The sequence below is a fragment of the Sinocyclocheilus grahami genome, unplaced genomic scaffold (assembly GCF_001515645.1).
Source record: "Sinocyclocheilus grahami isolate Dianchi unplaced genomic scaffold, SAMN03320097.WGS_v1.1 scaffold143.1, whole genome shotgun sequence".
Taxonomy (NCBI): Eukaryota; Metazoa; Chordata; class Actinopteri; order Cypriniformes; family Cyprinidae; genus Sinocyclocheilus; species Sinocyclocheilus grahami.
This window is the reverse complement of record NW_015505322.1, coordinates 970,235-993,912: the sequence shown is the minus strand read 5'-3', so window position 1 is coordinate 993,912 and position 23,678 is coordinate 970,235. Positions and strand designations below refer to the sequence as shown.

Sequence of the window (23,678 nt, the reverse complement as noted above, 5' to 3'; positions counted from 1 at the left end):
ATAAAGCTGAAGTTAAATAAAAATAAATGACAAATTTAAATGAATATTAGAAATGTTCTAACTAACTGAAATAATCTAAAGGAATAGTTTTCCTTTCCTTTTCCAAAAAGGACAATTTGCTGTTAATTCACCCTCAGGTCATCCATGATGTAGTTGACTTTATTTCTTGAGTAGAAGAGTAAAGAAGATTTTTAGTTGAAATCGTGCTCCTTGGTGATTTAAAAAAAGCAAGTCAGCGGCTGCAACACAAAATTAATCCCCGTGGCTCCTGATGATATATTGAGGTCTTATGAAGTGAAATGATCAGTCTGTGCAAGAAACTGAACATTATCTAAAACATTTTTGGTGGGCTTGAACCAGTTCACCAAATCAGACTGAACCGCCTGAAACAGTTTGCCAAATGAAAAGGCATTTTATGGTTTTTCATTGTTTCTGTAAAAGGGTAAGTTGATGAAGACAAGTTGGGTTCCCACGGGTCCTTGAAATCTCAGAAAATTTGTTAATCTGAAAAATAATTTTCCAGGCTCTGGAAAGTTTTTGAAAATAAATATACATAGATAAAAGTCCTTGAAAGTGCTTAAATGTATTTTGTGCAAGAACCGTGCAATATGTTTGTGCAATATGGAAAAAAATTCCATATTATTCCCTCTGGTCCGCTAATGTGTTATTTCGCCAACACTTCGTGGCCTATGCACCTATGCATTATGTGGTTGCCGCAAGCCCTCCTTCGTCGAATCCGCCGACCGCGCCATTCTCATGCCCGCCGCCTCTGCTCACTCTAGCCCTCTGGCCATTCCTCAATCTAGCCCCTGGCCTCTGCTCACTCTAGGCCGCCGCCGCTCACTGTAGGCCACCGTGTGTGATGCTGTGTTTCGTTGTGAAAGCGAAACTACTTTGTTTGGTCTTCCAAAAGAGGACACAACTAGAAATCAGTGGTTAAGTTGTATTTACGACACTGTTCCGGAACAGTTCAACCCAAATATTCAGATGTGTGCAGTGCATTTTATGGAGGACTGTTTCCTGATCCTGCTAGAGTAGACTACAATGCTGGCTGTTCTGACTCACAGACTGTAAGTAAGTTTTTTATATTTAAAGAGTTTTTATATTTTATATTTTTTATATTTAAAGCGAGTTTTTTGAGCAGTGTAGAGTAGGGCTTGTTGTTTGTCATTTCTCCGATCACAAATGCAGACATGGTTTTATGTTTACGCGGCGCGATGCAAAAAGACAGTATAAGTCATTATAATCCATAATTATGTCCCCACTGGATGCAACAAATGCCTCATTTATAATGGGTTTTAATGTTTTTGAATCATCGCTCCGGCCGGACAGGGCATCGCAGTATGGTAAGGGGCGTAACATTTCCGTCACACACTTGAAGTATTCGGCCAATCACAACGCACTGGATAGCTGGCCAATCACAGCACACCTTGCTTTTCAGACCAATGAGCTTTGTAAAAATCGACGCGTTTCAGAAAGGCGGGGCATAGAGGAGAAACAATAATGTACAATATGTGGAAAATAATGTGTTTTTTAACCTTAAACCGCATAAACACATTTCATTACACCAAATACACAAAATAATGTTCTTTTTAGCAACATCATATGACCCCTTTAAGTATTTCCCGTGTGAGGTATTTTGTGTTGTACGTTGCCATGACGTTCATTAAAACTGAAAAAAATGAAAAGCTAAATGGAAATATTTATAAATACTACTTTATAAATACTGCTAAAATAGCACGTGGTTGAGTTGCTACTGGATGGCTAATGTAAAATCCTGAAGAACTGCTGTAGAGCGTTAATGGATACTGTAGATGGGCTGATGAATAGATACTGTATGTATTGTGAACTGCTCGCACTAACATCCTGTGCATTCTTTATGTGTATAAGGTATGAAAATTTTATGTTTAAAGAGTCTCTGTGTGTTTGTTTGTGTGAAGAAAGCATCAGAGTGAATCTTCTCCTTTGGCTAAAGGCCATTACTGAGGGTTGACTCATTCCCATGGTACAGCACTGACCTGAAAAACAAGCTGAATGTAATCAGAGATTGTGTGTGTTCTCATGTTCGCACAGATCCTGATCATCTGCTTATACCAGCAATAATAAACAACCCACAGAGACAGATAGAGGGGGGGGCGTGAACATAAGGAGATACGGAGGTGTGAAGATGCAGTATATTGTAGTCAGTGTGTATGGAATGAGATTGTTCACTTCACACTTACCTTGCCAAAGCCAACTATGTGTGATAGTGTTTTAATAGGGTGTTAACTGTTTGTGGTTATCTGAATAAAAGAAGTACCGATGAGAAAGAGATATTGAGAATAATTTATATTCTTTGTATAGTGGATCAGTGTATATTATTTAATTGTGTTTTTAATTTATATTTGATATTAATTATGTTTATATATTAGATTATTTTAGTTATTTAATTTAATTATTTAAGCAAAAAATAATTTTAGTATATATCAGAATCATCAACCATCAGCTGCTGGAGTGTGATTGATTGATTGATTTTATAAGGTAGTTTCTATAAATCTTTATTAAAACTTTATTTTTTATCAATTTTTATTTATTTATTTATGTAAATGTGTATTGTTTTAATAACTTGGAGAAACAACTTCATATTCAGTATGAGAGGCTATTTCCTATCTTGTGTTCAAATGACAAGTTTGGTAACACTTCACAATAACAGTACATGTATAATCATGTACTATCAACTAAATTAAATATTACTTTAATATGAACTAATGATGAGTTAAGGCTTGTACTAATCAAGAACTAACCTTAACTACGACGTGTGAATGACGACCACCTTGACTACATGTTTGTTTAATGTATTAATTAACACTTTCTGAGTACATGCCTTAATTCATAATTAGCTAATATTGAAGTACTATTCTAGGTATTACTACATGGCTATTCATGTACTCTTATTGTAAAGTGTTCTATTTGAGTTTCTGAATACTTGTAGTTTCTGTGCTAAATGTATGGTATGATAGTTGTTGAATGTGTAGTTCGCTTGGTAATGTTTTGAGACTGGAATACAGGTAATATCAAAAGGGATGTTGTGTGGGTGTGGCTTTTGAGTCTGGACTCCACCCCTAGTGAATTAAACATGAGTCTTCCGTTTCTAAGCAACACTAATCCAATGTTCTAATTCAATCAGAACATCATACTGAATGAAAGATAAAGCAGACAATTCAATTTTTTGAGGATCTTGCTTGAATATCTTTGTGCAATAAGCAGCCAACTAAACTACTACTGAGCTTGAAAAGTGCTGTGAGAGCTTTGAAGAAGCACATTACCAGTAACATGATCACACATCTGTCTTTCTACATCAAACTCAAAGCCATCACATACATACATTAATCTGACCGTAGGCTCTCTGATTTATTCATCACAGCCACATTCTTCTGTGTTAAAATGAATCCCTGTTAACACTGTTCTCTTCTCTTCTCTTCTCTTCAGTAGCATCGATTAAACATTTTATGGCAATGATAAAAATGTTATTACATTGAAAAAAATATTGGTACAACATTGATTGAAAAAGGAAAAGATTTCCACCATGCCTTGTGCTCTCTTTGTCTTCCTATCCAGAGGGCTTTAAGGGAAGCTAATTTATCTGCCCATTCATTATTGAGGTCCTCTCCCTGAAACGAGGCATGTGTGTGTGTGATGTGTTTGAGAGCATGAGGTTAACAGAGCATAAGATCAGTTACAGAGGGGAGAACACAGTGTTTTTGACACTCCATTTTACCCTCATTTATGCCCTACTATCAACTAAATTAAATATTACTTTAATATGAACTAATGATGAGTTAAGGCTTGTACTAATCAAGAACTAACCTTAACTACGACGTGTGAATGACGACCACCTTGACTACATGTTTGTTTAATGTATTAATTAACACTTTCTGAGTACATGCCTTAATTCATAATTAGCTAATATTGAAGTACTATTCTAGGTATTACTACATGGCTATTCATGTACTCTTATTGTAAAGTGTTCTATTTGAGTTTCTGAATACTTGTAGTTTCTGTGCTAAATGTATGGTATGATAGTTGTTGAATGTGTAGTTCGCTTGGTAATGTTTTGAGACTGGAATACAGGTAATATCAAAAGGGATGTTGTGTGGGTGTGGCTTTTGAGTCTGGACTCCACCCCTAGTGAATTAAACATGAGTCTTCCGTTTCTAAGCAACACTAATCCAATGTTCTAATTCAATCAGAACATCATACTGAATGAAAGATAAAGCAGACAATTCAATTTTTTGAGGATCTTGCTTGAATATCTTTGTGCAATAAGCAGCCAACTAAACTACTACTGAGCTTGAAAAGTGCTGTGAGAGCTTTGAAGAAGCACATTACCAGTAACATGATCACACATCTGTCTTTCTACATCAAACTCAAAGCCATCACATACATACATTCATCTGACCGTAGGCTCTCTGATTTATTCATCACAGCCACATTCTTCTGTGTTAAAATGAATCCCTGTTAACACTGTTCTCTTCTCTTCTCTTCTCTTCTCTTCAGTAGCATCGATTAAACATTTTATGGCAATGATAAAAATGTTATTACATTGAAAAAAATATTGGTACAACATTGATTGAAAAAGGAAAAGATTTCCACCATGCCTTGTGCTCTCTTTGTCTTCCTATCCAGAGGGCTTTAAGGGAAGCTAATTTATCTGCCCATTCATTATTGAGGTCCTCTCCCTGAAACGAGGCATGTGTGTGTGTGATGTGTTTGAGAGCATGAGGTTAACAGAGCATAAGATCAGTTACAGAGGGGAGAACACAGTGTTTTTGACACTCCATTTTACCCTCATTTATGCCCTTCCCTGAAAACAGGACAGCATGCATGGGGTGTCTGTTACAGGAATATTTTATACAAAAATGAACATTCTGCCATTACTTGCTCACCATTATGTTGTACCAAACTCCAATGAGAAATGAGTAACAGACCTAAATGTATGTCATTATATACTCTTATATCATCATGTTCCCATTAGCCATAGCTTTCAGATTAAATATACACATATGGTCTCTCAAGCTCACAAGCTTTTATTTTGGCCAAAGACTGCGGGGTGAACTTTAAAGGTGTGCTGTATTTCATTTTTTGACTGTACCAAAGCATAAAAATACCCTAATGTGTTTGCAGATATTTAGGAAAAATGCTAAGTTCACATACTTGTTTCTCTGAAAAACAATGCTACAGCCAGTTGTTCTACTGTGAAATGTGCATTCTGTGACGGAATGTCTGTTTTTTTTTTGGTCTGTGTGATTCCACCCACTGCCAGTTTAACCAATAGTATTTCAACACCTCGGGTTGCCAGTTGGTGGAAAACACAACGTATTGCAGCCATTGATGCCAGCAAACGAGCTGGGTCAGAGGTCGCAGATTCTAGCCGATCTATAAAAACTTTGGCATCCGTCTAAAAAGCTCTGTGAGTAGAAGAATATTAAAACACAGTTAAATCAACTCATCAACTCGGTGCAAGGCTCGTAGCCTAATATCTTCGGTTTTGCTCATTCGTTCATGCATCTGGCAACCTGTGTGAGCGTTAAGTCTATGGAGGAGGGGGAAGAAGAAACAGCTCTCTCCAATATTTTGAATTTGGACTGCAGTACCCATTACAACCTCTAGCTGTCAATATTACAGTACATACTGCACCTTTACGTTTCTGTGACAACAGGTTTACAAACACTTTTCCTTAGAAATCTAGTGAAATGTTGTAATCATCTATCCACAAATATCTTGGAAATTATGTGAATGAAAATAAAGTCTAACTGGTGCACATTGCGTTTCCAAATGCGCATTAAACTCACAGCGCATGCAGAGATGGAGCTTGTTGCATTTATTGTGAAAATGTTTCGTGTGTATATGCCAGATCATGAGCTGTTCACGTGTAAATGAACACAGTGCCTCACTTCACTTTGAAACGTACAGAGCAAGAGACTATACTTATTTAATTAAATCACAGCCTTTTGGATTTGATACATACACAAGAATTCTTAGAATATTCTATTTCTGTGTTTTATACGTTTGGAACAACATGAGTGTGATGAATTTTCATTTTTGGGTGAATTGTTCCTTTAAGAGCAACACAACAAATTCAGCTGACATCATTATGTATGTTGATGTCAACTTTCAATTATCCTGATAATGGATGGTCAAAGAACATGCAGCACCGAGAGAGAGAGAGACTATAAGCAGAACTAAGCAGTTTGTACAGGAAATGGAAGGGTGTCAAATAAGAGAAAAAGAGAAAGGGAGTATGTGTTTGTTAGAGAGAGAGCTTAAAGAACAGAAAGAGAGAGAGGAACGACGCTTGAGGACAAAATTTTCCAGCTGGACTCTCCTGTTAAATGAGCCGATTGTGTGTGTGTGTGTGTGTGTGTGTGTGTGTGTGATTCTGAGTCTTATTAAGCTACGCTAGCTTGGAGAAAGTTAGAATATGATACATACACCAAAATGGTTGTTCAGCACCACTGTTTTTTAATCTTTATTAAAAAATATGTCAGTACATTTAGCACTGAGAGGAACAGTTGTAGAATAGACATCAGAATATACAAACATGCCCTTCTTGCGTTACTGAATTGTCCAATCTGTATGCATGAAATGCAAAATCATACTGGACTTTGAAGCTTTTAATCATAAAAAAATAGTAAAGCATGATAAGTGTCCAAGTTTTGTGAACCCATCTGATAGCTTTTATTAGGGAAGTCACAAATGAAGTGAATGTCAGATATTTTGAATGAAACTGGTTGATCTACTTCACAAAGTCTCAATCATTCCCTCATAAATGCCATGGTCAGGCCAAGTCATTATAAGTACATGTGACAATCGTGTAGCACCAGTCTGAACACTGAACAAGTAGGTCAAGATTAATACGACACAGAACAGAAAAAGAGATCAGGTTGGATTTTGCAGGTGCATTGCATATGGAGGAATAGAATAGAATAGAATATAAGAATTGTAGGTTTTCTGTTCAAATTCATTGTTGTTTATAGAGGAATGGAGAAAAGTCGAACTTTTCCTGCTCTTACGTTGTGTTTGGGTTTGTGTTTGCTTGTTAGTTTGAGGGCACAAGCTGTATGTTGCAACTTAGCCTGGTTACTGATGTTTGTGTGTTGCACCATTAAACTTACATTTATTGCCGGCAATTAACCATCCGTTGTTGCACCAAAATTTGTATCAGATGGCAACATCATGGCCAGAATTGTACAGCGTGAATCTGGCAAAGATATAGTAATTATCCTCCTATAAGAAGTTGGAATACAATTATTAATATAATAAGAGTTATATTAATAGATTATAATATAATAATTATATTTGTTATATACATAAATATATATAAATATACTATTACTATTTATTATGTATTGTATTTCCTGTTCTTCAGTTGGAAATGTAATTTTGTTGACACTGACTGTCACATGAGGCAAAAGAAATTTGAAACATCAGCTTCAAGAAGATATTTGTTGGATTAATGAATGAACAAATGATGCAAGAAAAATAAGTACACAATGACTGTAGTTACAGTAACTTCTAGCTATTATGCCCCTTGTGTGAACATCACATCCTAATTTAAGTAACCTTACTGAGAACTGCAGCCTGTAATGCTCATAGTCACAGTGAAAGGGGAGCAGTGGTAATTGGAGTCTCTCATCCTTGTTTGTATGTGTGTGTGTGTGTGTGTGTGTGCGCGTGAGTGCATGTGTGTTTGCTGGTTAAATTTTCATGTCTTTTCCAGGCTAGTGATTAATAATTCTGTCAGGTCCTGAACCTCTTCCAGAAGAAACATCTGTTTGGAACCCTTTAGATCCTCTCGCTGTGTGTGTGTGTGTGTGTGTGTGTGTGTGTGTGTGTGTGTGTGTGCGCGCGCGTGTGTGCATGTTCAATAGGTAGTCCAAATTTAGCTGTTAAAATGGTGGCTTGTGCTGGCATTCTCAAGTGTGTGTTGTACAAGCAGGATAGATGCTTTTGGACCTGAGATCCTTTAAGGACGCTTTTTTTTTTTTTGCTCGCTCACTCTCGTTTCCTCTTATTGCTTGCTCTCTTTCTTTGCCCTGGCTGCTAACGCTATAGGTCAAATGAATCATATATGGCTGTGTGTGCGTGTGTGTGTGTAGGGGTTGCTGTTTTCTGGTGTCTATTTTACAGAGCTTATGTGTGTGTTTGTTATTGATCGCTGAAAGCGCAACATAAATCATATCTTGATCAGTCTGTTTGAGGTACAGCAGAACTTGTTCAGTGGTCAGATTGATGTTGTACATATGGGAAAAGCCTGTGTTCTTATGTGTGTGGAGCGAAGGCGAACATTCACCACAATCCCACTAAAATACTTTATAATGCATGACATCTTTGTAATATCACGGGTCCCATTCGTTTTCCCACGAGGGTTAAATTGAATTCAGCGGCTGCGAGTGTGTACACGAGAGTGTGTGTTACACTGGTCCGGCATAAAGCATGCCAGTGTGACAGAAGCTGCTAAACTTGTCTCATTATCCCATAAATATTCCCCGCCCTGCTCACGGTCACCTAGCTTCCCATCCATCAATCAAAGCCTGCTGCCATTGCCGTGCCGCCACCATATCCACGGCAACCTTCTGAGAGAGCAGCACTTAGGCCCTGATACAGAGTCAATTACACGCTCCAACCAGATCCTGGCTGATTATAAAACTCTTTTAGTTTACAGGAGACAGTGTGTTCTAATGGATCATGGTCTTCTCTTTTACCTTCAAGTTAATAAAACTGATATATAATATAGCAAATTTCATTTCAGTTATGTGGAAAATGAATTGATGTCAGTGGGTGAAGTTCTGTGTGGATGCTTAGTTGGCTGTAAAGTTTGTGACAGACTTCTGCTGGATTTTGCTGGTTCATGTACCTCTGTGTTTATTAAAGATTATTATTTTTATTTAACAACCACTACCATTATTGATTTTCTGTTGGCAATAAAAGTGCAGAACAAGTTTGTAATTTTTATTTCTACTTTTTGACACAGCAAGTAGTACATAATCATTACAAAGGTAAAAACATCATATGTTATTATTATATTTCATGTATATACAATATATAATATTTATATTATTATTAATAATGAGAATGTTTACATTATTGCATGTATATAACTTTACCTGTTATGCAATTGTTTTGCAATCTATAGTTTATTGTTGTTGTTGTAGTCTACATTATACCATTCAAAAGTTTGGGGATAATAAGATTTTTTTATGTTTTTGAAAGAAGTATTTTATGTTCACCAAGGCTGCTTTGTTTTTTATCAAAAATACAGGAAAAACAGGAAAATTGTGAAATAATATTACATTTTACAATAATTGTTGTCCATTTTAATATATTGTAATTATATATAAATATATATATATATATGTATTTATTTATACAACAGCTCTTTCTGGTCCTCGAATCTGATTGGCTGAGAGGAATGCGATATTCAAGAGATATCAGAACTCTAACCATTTCACTGTTTGTGTCACTCCGCTTGCGGTAATTTTCACAACGAGAGTCATGGCAGATGGCATTCATGGCCATATCCACTATAATTTCATAAATAATACTGTTTGTTATTTATTTGTATGCTGATTTGCTGCTAAAGAAACATTTCTTATTGTTGTCTTTTGCTAGTATGTTTATCTTATCTTATTATTTAGTGTTGAAAACAGTTGTGCTGCTTAATATTTTTGTGATAATTTCTTCAGGATTCTTTTATGAATAGAAAGTTCAAAACAGCTTTTATTTGAAATATCATATGTCTTTACCGTCACTTTTGATCAATGCAATGTGTCCTTAATTAGTGAAAGTATAAATTTCTTTAAAAAATTTTTTTAAAAACTTACTAACCCCAAACTTTTGAACACTAGTGTGTAGTATTATTATTAATGCAATTATGCACTGTTGTTTTCGTGTTAAATTCACAGTGTTTAATGGTATTATTGGGTACTATTCTTTATAGACCATTATGGGAGAATACAGTATAAAAGAAGAGAATAGCTGGAAAAAGTATAAATCAAGCTGGTTATCAGTCTATCTCTACTGTTTATATGTGATTTTATTGTAGAAGTGAAGGATGCCTAGCTTCAAGGCCGTCATTGAGGAGGGACAATTGGGAATGTTGTTCCGGACCCTGTGACAAGGGGGGGCCCCTAAGGGTCTCTATCTCATACCACTACTCATTGCACCTGGACGAGTGTATGCCCACCCATAAAAACCTTGTCCTGGGTCGGGTGTATTTTAGCGACAGCCCTGCCTGGCATTGCTGGGAGTGTCTGTTTTAAACTAGGCCACATATTCCCTCTCCTCTCGCAATGCAACCTACTAAACCAGTCAAGCATAGAGACCCAATAAAACTTCTTCACTCTTGTCTTTCCCTCCTCGCTCCTCTCATCTTTTCTCTTCTCTCAGCATACCCTTGTTAATTGTATTGATTCTAATCGCCGCAGACACCGTCCGCGAGTGACCTTACTCTAGTGGATTACATCAGAATTACAGCTCCACTCCACATCAAGTGGACGCATCTGCTGGGCTTACCTCATATGAAAGGCCGCTGATCGGCTTGCAGTAATTGAATGTGCCCCAGGGGTGCTCTGAACCACCCTATAAATTGCCCGACGCAGGAAATCAGCACACCCTAGTGCAGCGTATAGGGTTGCTATGCAACATTTAGCCTTTATCAAAGACTGCCACCAAACCAAATGATCAACATCACTGCAACATCTGCTGGGCCGTTTACAACACATTTGACATATAAAATCATGCACAAATGTGACTAACACATGTTTATGGACAAATGTGGGTCGGTTTGTAATTAATGCTCTTATGAGAAAAGGGGTTAGTATAATGGAGGAGCAAAGGTTTATAACTTGAGCATTAATGTACACAATACTGCGACCTACAGGAAACACTGGGGTGTTACAACTAAGGTCATCACATTCACATATTTCACTGTGGGTTTTTATATTAGCGCATATGTTATAGTAGCAAAGGCTGCTATTTACTTCTGACACGTATGTCTTTACATATGAATGTCTCTTTTCTTCCTCTCTGTAGATCAGTATATTTATGACTCATCTTTCCAACTACGGGAACGACCGCTTGGGATTGTATACGTTCACTAACCTGGCTAACTTCCTGAAATGTTGGACCAACCTGAGGCTGCACACACTTCCTCCCCTCCAGCTCGCGCACAAGTACTTCACACTCTTCCCAGAGCAGAGAAACCCGCTATGGCAGGTCAGTTATGATAGAAAGATAGAAATGTATCTTACTAACATTTTAATTTACTTTAATGTTTAATCAGATTAGCACTGAATGATTTTTCCTAGTTTGATGAGAGAACCGATTATAAAACATTTGTAATAATACACTACTTTTCAGTGATTTTTTGTTGTTGAATAAATTAAAACTCTTATTCAGCAAAGGTGCGTTAAACTGGTTAAAAGTGACAGTAAAAACTTTAAACATTTTTAAAATATGTATATCACAGGTAAAAGCAATCCTGTGCAAACTGGCATGTTGGCAAAAAGCCTGCTCTCTGCAACCTGTAGGCCGTGTAACAGTCATTGTACATCAAGCACTCCATGTATCTCAAGTGGATGTTGACCAATGAAAAGCCACCAGAAAATGAAAAGATGCACTTTAAAACTGGGACAACACTTGGATTTATGGGGGTTTTGCACAATTTGTTGCATATTTTTGTTTGGTAGCTCCAATTATGTTTTATTTTGAAAAGATGCTGCACGTAGGTGTTACAGCTTAGCCTAGTACAGTTTAACAGTTATTGAACTAACAAAAAAAGATTTCTGATGAATTTCATATTGTTCTGTTTTCGACATTAATTGCTCATCATGTGCAAATTGATGACACATGTAGACGTCTGCAGTAACAATTACAGACATACTGTCCGTCCTGAAAACAGATCCTATCCGAATAGTGCTCTAGAATATCTATTAATATCTGTCATATGAAATCTGAAGAGGATCTCAAGGATTATCCATATACTGTAGGCATCGAGCTGCAGACCCTGTCTAGTCCTCTGTCTCCATGCTTCATTTATTGATTTGATAGAACTTTTTGCCTGATCTCGTTTATGATGTTGTTCTTCAGAACCCATGTGATGATAAACGGCATAAGGACATCTGGTCCAAAGAGAAGACCTGCGACAGGCTGCCCAAGTTCATGGTGGTCGGGCCTCAGAAAACAGGTCATTCTCTTCTTCTGTTGCGAGAGCATGTTTCTTCCGTCTTTCCTTTTGCAGGGCTTCAAAGTCGTGCCTGTGTGCGTGCGAATCTCCTCGCTTCGCTGTTCCCCTTCATCCTGCTTCATATCTCACCTTGTGCTGCTAGAAATGATGAAAGTGCAACTAAGGGCATCAGCTCTAGAGGAGAACAATACAGACACATCCCCAGAGGGCTAGGGGGGTAGAACAAGGGAAAAGACAGAGTGCTGTTTTGGGGCTGTAAGATTTTGATTGGTGTCAAGACACTGTCTTGTTAAACACTTCTCCTCTCTGCACTCATCTTCTTCTTTCCTGCTGTATTACAAACTCGCAACACACACACAGAAAAAAAATCTATAAGGTAAATGGTGTATTGATCCCATGTCTCTTAGTTTCTCTGTCTGTGGGCTGAATCTCCAGGCCTCATATTTCTCTTCAGCGCTATCAGCAGCACATATAATTTCATCATTAGCAGGGGAAGGGCTCGTTGATTTACTTCCCCTCCTTCTTTCTTTCTCTCCTGCCCTCCTCTCTCTCTTCTCTCTTCATCTCTTTCTCTCTCTCTTGCCAGGCACGACGGCGCTCTACCTCTTCCTGATCATGCATCCCTTCATCTCCAGCAACTTTCCCAGTGTGAAAACATTCGAGGAAGTTCAGTTTTTCAACACCAACAACTACCGCAAAGGCATCGACTGGTGGGTGTGAAGTGTGCACCAGACACGTTGTTTCACTTTGTTAAAGGTCTTTTTGGAGGAATACACAATGGTTATGATGTCACATGAGTGGTTAAGGCATTAAGTAGGTCATGCACAAATAATTAAACATGATCTTCCACTGTTTTGGAAAATATTCTATGTCATGCATTGATCTGGAGAACAGTAGAATATTGTTTCTTTTCCAATCCAAAATTTGGTCACATTTTATTTTAAGGTCCAGTTCTCACTGTTAACTATTAGCTATGACTTTTGTCTCAGTAAACTCCTAATTTGCTGCTTATTAATAGTTGTTAAGTTTAGGTATGGGGTCGGATTAAGGGATCTAGAATACGGTCATGCAGAATAAAGCAATAATATGTGCTTTGTAAGAACTAATGAACAGCCAATAATATATGCATGCTTATAAGCAACTAGTTAATCGTAAAAATTGGTCCTTGAAATAGTGTTACCCAAAATGTTAATATAAATAATATTATTTCAAATAGAATTGTTTAAAAAATAATTTAAATATATATTTCTGATATCTATTCTTACAATTATACTCACTGAAAAATTCAAGTGCTTAAATATGTTTGTGGCATATTTAAAAATGTCATTTCTTCATCTGCTACTGTCCATTTTAGGGTTTTGTAGGTCAGTGGATTAATGCATGGATCAACAGCTGAATGACAAGTATAAATTGTTGATCTAGTATTAACGTCTTGTGGCAAATGGCTAATTAGGCCTACAAGGGGTTTATCAAATATTAAAATTGAGTTGTTTTTGTGGGCCAAATTAAAGTCATATAGTGCTTTTTTACTTTTTTACAACTTTTTGGAAATAATATGTAAGATGTGTACACTGACATGCACAAAGTCTCCATGACGTATTAACTCATGGCTACATTTAATTAATTTACCCCCATTTTAGGTAAAATCCCTTGAGGAACAAATTAGTGCAACATGGCCATGATTTATGTAAAACTAAGGGACAAATTAATAAGGAACAAATTCTTCATTTGTGGCTCTGTACACAAGGTGTAATATACTTGATGGTTAAACAAGATTTTTCCTTTTTCTTTATCTTGGACAGTCTTATTTGTCATTGACCTAGATATATTCCTGCCGCAAGCACTTTTCATAAAGTGGTGGGGACAAAATCTTCCAAATGGCAAAATGTCCCACTGTAAATGGCATCTACTGTAGTGACCTAGATATATTCCTGCCGCAAGCACTTTTCATAAAGTGGTGGGGACAAAAATCTTCCAAATGGCAAAATGTCCCACTGTAAATGGCATCTACTGTAGGTGTGTGTGTGTGTGTGTGTGTGTGTGTGTGTGTGTGCATTTTCTCTAACTCAATACACCTCTCTTCTCAAAGGTACATGGAGTTCTTTCCTGTACCCTCTAATGTCAGCACAGATTTCCTGTTTGAGAAGAGCGCAAATTACTTTCCTTCTGAGGAGACGCCCAAACGAGCCGCCGCTCTCTTGCCTAAAGCCAAAATCCTTACTCTGCTGATCAACCCTTCAGACAGGGCATACAGCTGGTACCAGGTATGACACTGACCAATCACAAAGCAAAGACTAGTAGAACCTCCCAGTCAGAGTTGTGTGGATGGGTGAAAGATACTGCTGTACAGCACAACAGTCAATGCCACTGCCCATGCTTACATGCACAAGAGTTTTCCAGTATTAGTTAGGATCACATTTTTTTTTTCTTTTTTCAGCTAGGACACAATAAATTCATCAAGTGTGATTAAAATCTCAAAAGTGACAGAAAAAAAATATATTTCAAATAAATGCTGTTCTTTCGAACTTTCTATTGATCAAAGAATCCTGACAAAAAAAACGTATCACTGTTTCCACAAAAATATGAAGCAGCACAACCATTTTTAGCACTGATAATAATAAGAAATTTTACTTGAGCAACATATCAGCATATAAGTATGGTTCACAGAAATCAATGAAATTGTCAAGTATATTAAAATAGAGTAGTCATTTATATCTGTGCATATCCAGACGAAGATCATTCTGGTTGCTTTGCAAAGCTGCTACATGGCAGCTGAGAAAAGTCAAACTGTCAAACAAATACATCAGAATACACAAAACATTAATGTTATAGGTACGTGAGAATTAGAATGAATGTGCTGTGCAGAATTATTCAAATGCAGCTTAATAAATGCAGAAAAATAAGCACGAGTCACTTATTCCATAAAGGAAAAAACAATGTCTTACATTCATGAGTTTTGCATGCAAGGCAACTCAGATTTATCCATAAAGGGAAAAAGGCATCAGAAGGGAGCTCAAATACCTGTGCAGACGTATAGAGGGCAGTGTATTTTATGTTTTCTTACACCATTACTACACATTTGAACTCTTTTAGTGCAAATTAGCATATGTAGCGCTTAAATACATGAAATTGTATGCGTGTTGGTGTGCTTGGTGGATTTCTGTAGGAATCAAGCGTGCACATGTTCATGTGTGATATTGTGGAGAGATTGAATATGTGTAAGTGTGAGTGAGAACATCACCGGGTGTAAACGCGTATTAGAGTTTGTGTGAGGTAGAAATCTCATCAACAGCATGCACAGGAGGGCACAGCATGAAGCTGCTACCACACACCACAAGAATTATATTAAAAGAATAATATTGAAGATTAAATACAGTTTAAGCCCTGTACATTATCTTGCTTATTACATGGACATGGAATTTTAATTTGAGTTGAATTTACGTTATTTAAATTATCTTTTTATTATCTTCTTAATCAGCCTAGCAACAAGACGGGCAACAATATGACCGATCTGTAATAGCTGACCAGTCAGAATCAGAATAAATACTACTGTTTAAGTCATTGTGCAGTTGGGTTTGGTTTTTAAAATAGTTGTGATTTCACTGGCAGCATCAGAGGGCTCATGAAGACCCGGCAGCATTGCAGTTCAGTTTCTATGAGGTGATTTCAGCAGACCAGCTCGCTCCACCTGAGTTACGCTCTCTCCAGAACCGCTGTCTCGTACCTGGACTCTACGCCACACACCTGGAGAGATGGCTCACATACTACACTCCAAACCAGGTAACCAATCTGGACAAACCCTTACTGATTTTGGTATTTGTACAGTACGTTTTCTGAATTTTCTACTTCCTGTCTGTGTCTCTCTGTCTCCTCTTGCAGCTAATGATTATTGATGGGCAGCAGCTAAGGAATGACCCAGCTAAAGTGATGGACGAGCTTCAGAAATTTCTGGGTGTCACTCCCTATTACAACTACTCCCAGGCACTCACGTAAGGGTCACTCACACATATGTTTTATATCAAGTGGGGACCTCCCAGATTTGCATAATTGTAGTTATTCTATAATATTTTTAACCTAAAGCCTGAATTTTTTTTGCATTGTACATAAGCTAAATAAGTAGACTACTGTTAAAAAGTTTTTTTAGTGCCCAGCACAACTGCATTTATTTCATACAACAAAAACAGTAAAATTGTGAAATATTGTTACAATATAATATAACTGTTTTCTAGTTAGTATATTTTAATAAATAATTTATTCATGTGATGGAAAAGCTGAATTTTCAGCATCATTATTTCAGTCGTCACATGATCATTCAGAAATCATTCTAATATGCCATGGTGCTCAAGTAATATTAATTTTATTATCGGTGTTGAAAACAGTTGTGCTGATTAATATTTTTGAGGAAACGCTGATGCTTTTTCAGGATTCTTTGATGAATAGAAATTTCAAAAGAACAGAATGTATTTAAAAAAGAAATATTTTGTTATGTTATCAATGTCTTTACTGTCACTTTTGATCTTTTTAATGCAGCCTTGCTGAATAAAACTATTAATTTCTAAAAAATCAGATTCTAAACTTATGAACGGTAGTGTGCAAAATTTCAATTACTCAAACTATTTTAAAATGCACAGGAATGGCAAACAATAATTCAATAATAAAATCACTTTTCCAACACTTTATGGATTTAATCTTAAATGTGTAAAGATGCCATCAGCCTACTGGTGCTCGCATCAACATTTCAGTGAATGATGTTGTTTCACTCATTAGTGATATTTTGCTCGTTTAATTTTTTGAAAATTAATGAAACAGTTATAATGTCAAATTCAATAAATGTATTTGCACTGTTAAGTACAACACATATTTAATAATTTGCAAGTGTTATAACTTTGACAGCCCTACAAATAAAATGTTTATTTTATGCAGCTGTGTGATGTAGGTCCCGAGAATGTAGTTTTTTAGGTTTTACTTTCACAGTGGAAACATTTGGTCTGCACTTGGATACACAAACAAGAGCATACACATACACACAGATGGACCCAGGCTCATCCAGAGATACGATACAGGAGCAAGCCTGTCATCCATGCTGTCCCTGATCCCATGTGTTTGAGAATCAGCTGATAAAATGAGTTGACAGATCCGTGTTCTCAGCAGTTGATGCCTGTTTAATCTGTACAGAGCCTGAATGAGATTAATTGTGATAATCTCGCTGTAGCCATTAGCACATGATTAACTTCATCTGGCCTCTCCAATTAAAACATCTGACAGATCGTTAGGCATCTGACACTTTCTCTGTGTGTTAGATTGCTCTTAAGGTGTCTTGTACATTTGAACAATTTTGAAAACATAATAGGAGAAAGTGAGGAAAGAAGGAATGGTGTGCATGCCATGTCGTTCATTGTTAACCATGCTTCTGAATGGTTGAAAACCCACCTGTCAGAGGATGAGGCCATGCCTTGTCATGATTAATATTTCAAAATGAACACTCAGCGTGTTCAGTCATGTTTGAACTGTAAGAAAGACCTTGTGACAAGACTTGTGACTCAAATAAATTTCATACATATCAATAGAAAACATCTGTCACAACTCGCATCTTCTAACAACTTTTACCAGAGAAGTTCTTCTGATAAATAAAAAAAAAAAAACCGTTAGCAAGTGTGGCAAAATGTCAAATTTGGACCATGTATATAAATCATATTGTACTGTAATATATTTAATGCAATTCAATTGAATGAAAATTATATTCACTCATTTCAACTTTGGAAGAGAAAATTATCAAAATTAACATTATAAAGACCCTAAGTAAACTTTTCCTTTAAAGGGGCCATCGGATGCTACATGCACTTTTACAAGTAGTTTGAACTGAAATGTGTGTTGGCAGTGTGTGTACACAACCACCCTATAATGATAAAAATCCACCCAGTGTTGTTTTGCCCCCGATCTACATAAATGCGTCTATGTTCGCGCGAATCATTCGTGAGCTTCATCTACAGAAGAAGTGAGTATAAGGTTTTTTAAAGAATCTTTGCAAATCGCCTTTCCTAATAATGTGCTAATTAGCAAGACAGCGGCTCGGAAGAGAGGGGCGGGGTCAGCAGAGCTCATTAACATTTAAAGGAAAATGCTACAAAACTGCGTGCTTTGAAAAGAGCTGTTTTTGACTGGGTAAAAAAGTGTTTTTTACACTACCATTGAGAAATTTTAACCAAACTGTGTTACAGACTTTCCATTAAGACCCTAAAGAATCATATCAACTTGTGGAAAATGGGCATCCTATGACCCCTTTAAATAATGCATACTATTCTATAATATTAAACATGTATAAAATATACATTTATAAAATATTATATATAAAATATTGTCATTGGCTCCTGAACCAATAAGGACCTAAAATGAATTGTGGTAAAAAAGAAAATCATGGTATTTTGAAATGATGTAATGGCTGTATCAGATTATCATTCTGAACACTGAACTCAGAATTACCTGTGTCAGGTGTGGTCTATTTCAGTCTTTCTTTCTTTTTCTGTCTCTCTCTCTCTCACACATGTGTGTGTTTGGTCGTTCTGTGAGTCTCTGCATGTGTTCTCTACCACAGACAGCTTCATCAATCTTTGGCTTTTATTAATAACCTCCCTCTGTTTGAGTCTTTCTCACTTCATCTCTCCACACATCTCCTCTCTCTCTCTCTCTCTCTCTTTCTCTCTCTCTCATCATGCCTGTTTCTACTTTTTCTTGTTTTCCAAGTTCAGTTACTATCACTTCTTTTCGTGGCTTCACTTTCCTCATTTCGTATTTTGTTTAAGTCTTTAAACAGTTTTCTTTAGCAGTTCCTCTGCCTGTCACTCATCATGTATGCCATATACTGTATCACTCCCTCTGCCTCTCTGTTGCTTTCATCTCTTTTATAGGTGTTTCTTGGGTACTTTTGACCTAGCTGACATTTAAAATAGCCCTCTTAAAACATATATTTTACACTCTATTTCACTTATTTTTTGTTAAATTTGTATCTGTTTTATATATATATATATATATTTCTATTTTATTTCATTTCTCCACTAACAATGCTCAACAGGTGTTATCTCCATCTCATATGATGTATTTGATAACATTTTGTGATGGAAACAACATTTTTTATGTTCTATTTTGGATAATTTAATAGCTAACAATTTATTTATTCTAAATACACAAAATTCAATTATATTTTCACATTTTTTTGTATATCAAAATACACAGGAAATGCAAATACGGAAATGCAAAATTTGCTGTAATTCAATAAAAAAAACTATTTTAGCCATTGGCCTGCAGTCCTCCACTGGTGCTTGTTGGTTCTACAACACCAAGAAACCAAATGATATTTGTTAAACATTCTATCTGGCTTTGATTTATAAATAAATGATCCATAAAGAATCTTCTTTGACTGAGCAATGTGTGTTCTGAATTTTCCCAAATCACCTTCGAATGCATAATTTGACAAAATTAAAGATGATTAAATATAATTTTTTTATGAAACTTTATAAATCTTTTAAATGGATATGAATTATAGTACACTAAATAATGAAATGGCTTATTAACTTTTTGATTAGATTGTCACCTTTAAAATAACAATAATATTTTAAGGGTGAAACCAAGGCATTTAAATTAAACTTTAACCTTGTGTAAAAAAAATAATAAAAACAATAGAGCATGGTAAAACGTTTCTGAGGCAATTTTAATGTGACATTCATAAAGCAAAAAGAACAAATCTCTTAGTTTTAAGATAAATAAGGCTCTTATGTTCTTTAATCTCTCTGTATGTTCTGGTAATGAGACTAAACAAAGAATATCTGAGAAAAGTGTAGAGCAGGAAAAGGAAAAAGAAATGAGTGCGACCAAAAAATAAAGAGAGAAAGACAGTGAAGACTGAGAGAGTAAAACAAAACAAACAAAAAATACTTTGCAACAAATGTTACGTAGTTCATGTTTCAAAGAACCTTCTGCTTGCTGCTTTGTCAAAGAATGAACACACACTCACTCACACACACACACACACACACACACACACACACACACTTTAGAGATTGCTGATGTGTTTCTGAATGCTTATCAAACCAGGCCATGTCTCATCTGACAAACAGACAAGGTTATAGCAGACATCTGTCAGTCAGATCTGTGTGTGTGTGTGAGAGAGAGAGAGAGAGAGAGAGAAAGAGAGTGTGTGTGTGTGTGTGTGTGCATGTTTATGTGGTTTATGAGGACACAAATTTGTATAATAACATGGGTATGACATAGGTATTACAACGAGAAGGTGATTTATGAGGACATTTTCAGTGTCCCCGTAATTCAAAAGGCTTATAAATAATTCAGAATTAGTTTTTTTTTTTTAAATCTAAAAATGCAGAAAGTTTCCTGTGAGGGGTAGGTTTAGGGGTAGGGTTGGTGTAGGGCAATAGAAAATACGGTTTGTACAGTAGAAAAACCATTACGCCTATGGAGAGTCCCCATAAACCATAAAAACAAACCTGTGTGTGTGTGTTTTCCAGATTCTCTCCATTGTTGAGTGTAGAAATAAAAGGAGTTGAGAGACTTAATACAGATAGATGGATAGATACACAATATGTACAATATACTGTATATTACAATGAATATGTAATTAAAAGGATGTTTGTTTGTTTTTAAAGAAAGAAGTCATTTAGATTGTAAAGAGTTCTCTATCTCTTCACAGGTTTGATCCTCAGAAGGGCTTTTGGTGTCAGCTGTTGGAAGGGGGCAGGACTAAGTGTTTGGGGAAGAGTAAGGGCCGCAAATACCCACCGATGGTCTCTGAGGTACCAGCTAACAACAGTAAACTCTGAGCAAAATGGAGTCTTTATTCTTTAATGATTACAGCTGTATTATAGAGGCATGCCATCATTGAGCAAAATGGGTCATAGAGAGAGAAAAACTCACTCTGACCTCAGACTGTTCAATCTTGCAACAGCTAACGTGTCTGTAGCTCATGTACTGAATAACTGATACAGAACAACTCTGACTCTCACTTCATGTTTCTCGATTTTGTCTTCAAAATTCTTACATTTACTCACCCTTGTGTCATTCCAAACCTACACTCTCAGAAAAAAGGTACAAAAGCTGGGGAGTTACCTTTTCAAAAGCTACACTTTTGTATCTAAAGTCTATATTGGTCCCTTAAAACCACATATTAGTACCTAAAATGTACATATTAAAACCCAAAGTGTACCTTTTGAAAAAGCACTGTCCCAGTGACACAGTTTGGTATGTTTTCGGTACAGTGAAAAATAAAACATAAAATTGTGTTGTTTTTCTTTTTTATTATAGTAAACAGTGGTTTACTAAAGAGAGGTCTGAAGTGCTTTAATTTTTGGATGCAAAATATTTTAGCAAAGTGTATTTCTGTTAGTCTGAAGTATTGCATTATTTGTTTGACTTTCAGCACTCGTTGCATAAAGTTTAACAGAGACAGGCTGACCTTTATGCAAAATGGATATGCATTACTTTCTAATATTTACAGATAAGAATACAACCATAAGATGAAAAATCTTAAATCTAAAAATGCATTACATATCACACATCGACAAGACGTCAAGAAGAAAAACTATGCTTTTGAGTTAGTTTGGAGTGCTTAAATTAAAGCAGATCTCATGTTAAGGACAACTTGGATTGTGTTCCTTTCCCGAAGCAGTCCTCTGTTATTTTTCAGATGCGTTCACAACATCAGAGTATATCGATATAAATGGTATTGTCCCATCTTGCTTAAAAATATATTCAGTATACCGCCCAGACCTAATACTAACAACTAACAACATCCAGTCAAAGTTAGTCAACACAACACTGTATTTGTTTGATACAAGTGTGTGCCGAACTAAAAGACCCGTACCAAAAACGAAAATGTGTTCCACATCACTCTTATATTCTATACAAAAGTCTGTAGCTGCTCTGCTCACTAAAATATGTGTTCTCTTTACTCTCTCCTTTTCTAGTCACGAGTAAATTGTGTTGTTTTTCTTTTTTATTATAGTAAACAGTGGTTTACTAAAGAGAGGTCTGAAGTGCTTTAATTTTTGGATGCAAAATATTTTAGCAAAGTGTATTTCTGTTAGTCTGAAGTATTGCATTATTTGTTTGACTTTCAGCACTCGTTGCATAAAGTTTAACAGAGACAGGCTGACCTTTATGCAAAATGGATATGCATTACTTTCTAATATTTACAGATAAGAATACAACCATAAGATGAAAAATCTTAAATCTAAAAATGCATTACATATCACACATCGACAAAAGAAAAACTATGCTTTTGAGTTAGTTTGGAGTGCTTAAATTAAAGTAGATCTCATGTTAAGGACAACTTGGATTGTGTTCCTTTCCCGAAGCAGTCCTCTGTTATTTTTCAGATGCGTTCACATCATCAGAGTATATCGATATAAATGGTATTGTCCCATCTTGCTTAAAAATATATTCAGTATACCGCCCAGACCTAATACTAACAACTAACAACATCCAGTCAAAGTTAGTCAACACAACACTGTATTTGTTTGATACAGGTGTGTGCCGAACTAAAAGACCCGTACCAAAAACGAAAATGTGTTCCACATCACTCTTATATTCTATACAAAAGTCTGTAGCTGCTCTGCTCACTAAAATATGTGTTCTCTTTACTCTTTCCTTTTCTAGTCACGAGTGTTTCTCTCCAGATTCTACAGGGATCAGAACATTGAATTATCTAAGCTGCTGCACAGACTGGGTCAGCCGCTACCAGCCTGGCTCAGAGAGGAACTACAGAGGGTCAGGTAGCCCTAACCAAACCACCGCTCCTCTGGGTCAAAGATCCGGATTCAGCCCTCAGTGGAAACTACACTTACACTTGAACAGTACTCAATGCCATCTACCTGCAAGCTTGCGGAGCAAAGGTCAAAAATTCAGCTCACCAATCATTGGTGCCTCTGGAAATCCAAACAAAGCAGTATGATGTGCCCATGGCAACATGACAAGGTCAGATTTTTTCGGTGAGATACGGTGATGTAACTGTGACCCTTGAACTTCAGATGCAGCTAACGAAAGACTGCATAAATCTGTAACTGAAAAAAAACCTAAACGTCCTCGGACTTCCTCCAATATATACTGTACGTTCCCCAATCAGACACTGGATATAAAGGTACGGCTTTAGATTTTATACGTCATCATTGAGAGATTTAGAACTGCACAACCACTGTTCATAACCTCCCTCTTGCAAATATATCAGTCAATCAATCTATCAGCCAATCAAAGTGAAGATGCAAAATGTTAAGAATCAATATGGAGAAATAAAGAGCACAGTCAAGTTTTCTGCGTCAGCTTTAAACCGGTCAATAGAGTGATGTCATTGTGATGTCAATGTTTCAGTCCACGTCCCAATTATTGCTGTTCTTGACACAATGGCCTGAAGAGCAGAAATCATTTCAGTTTGTTTGTGTGTGTGTGTGTG

General features: G+C 36.4%; 1 protein-coding gene across 1 annotated transcript in view; it reads left to right on the top strand.

Annotated features, from left to right (window-relative positions):
• LOC107591550 (bifunctional heparan sulfate N-deacetylase/N-sulfotransferase 4-like) overlaps positions 1-23,678 on the top strand; it is a 59,190-nt gene extending 35,512 nt beyond the window's left edge. Inside the window, exons 7-14 of the mRNA XM_016280735.1 lie at positions 11,074-11,256; positions 12,130-12,226; positions 12,813-12,936; positions 14,316-14,490; positions 15,836-16,006; positions 16,106-16,215; positions 20,925-21,027; positions 22,889-23,678. Coding sequence (XP_016136221.1) covers positions 11,074-11,256; positions 12,130-12,226; positions 12,813-12,936; positions 14,316-14,490; positions 15,836-16,006; positions 16,106-16,215; positions 20,925-21,027; positions 22,889-23,008 — 1,083 coding nt within the window. The 3' untranslated portion in view covers positions 23,009-23,678. The remainder of the gene's footprint in view (positions 1-11,073; positions 11,257-12,129; positions 12,227-12,812; positions 12,937-14,315; positions 14,491-15,835; positions 16,007-16,105; positions 16,216-20,924; positions 21,028-22,888) is intronic.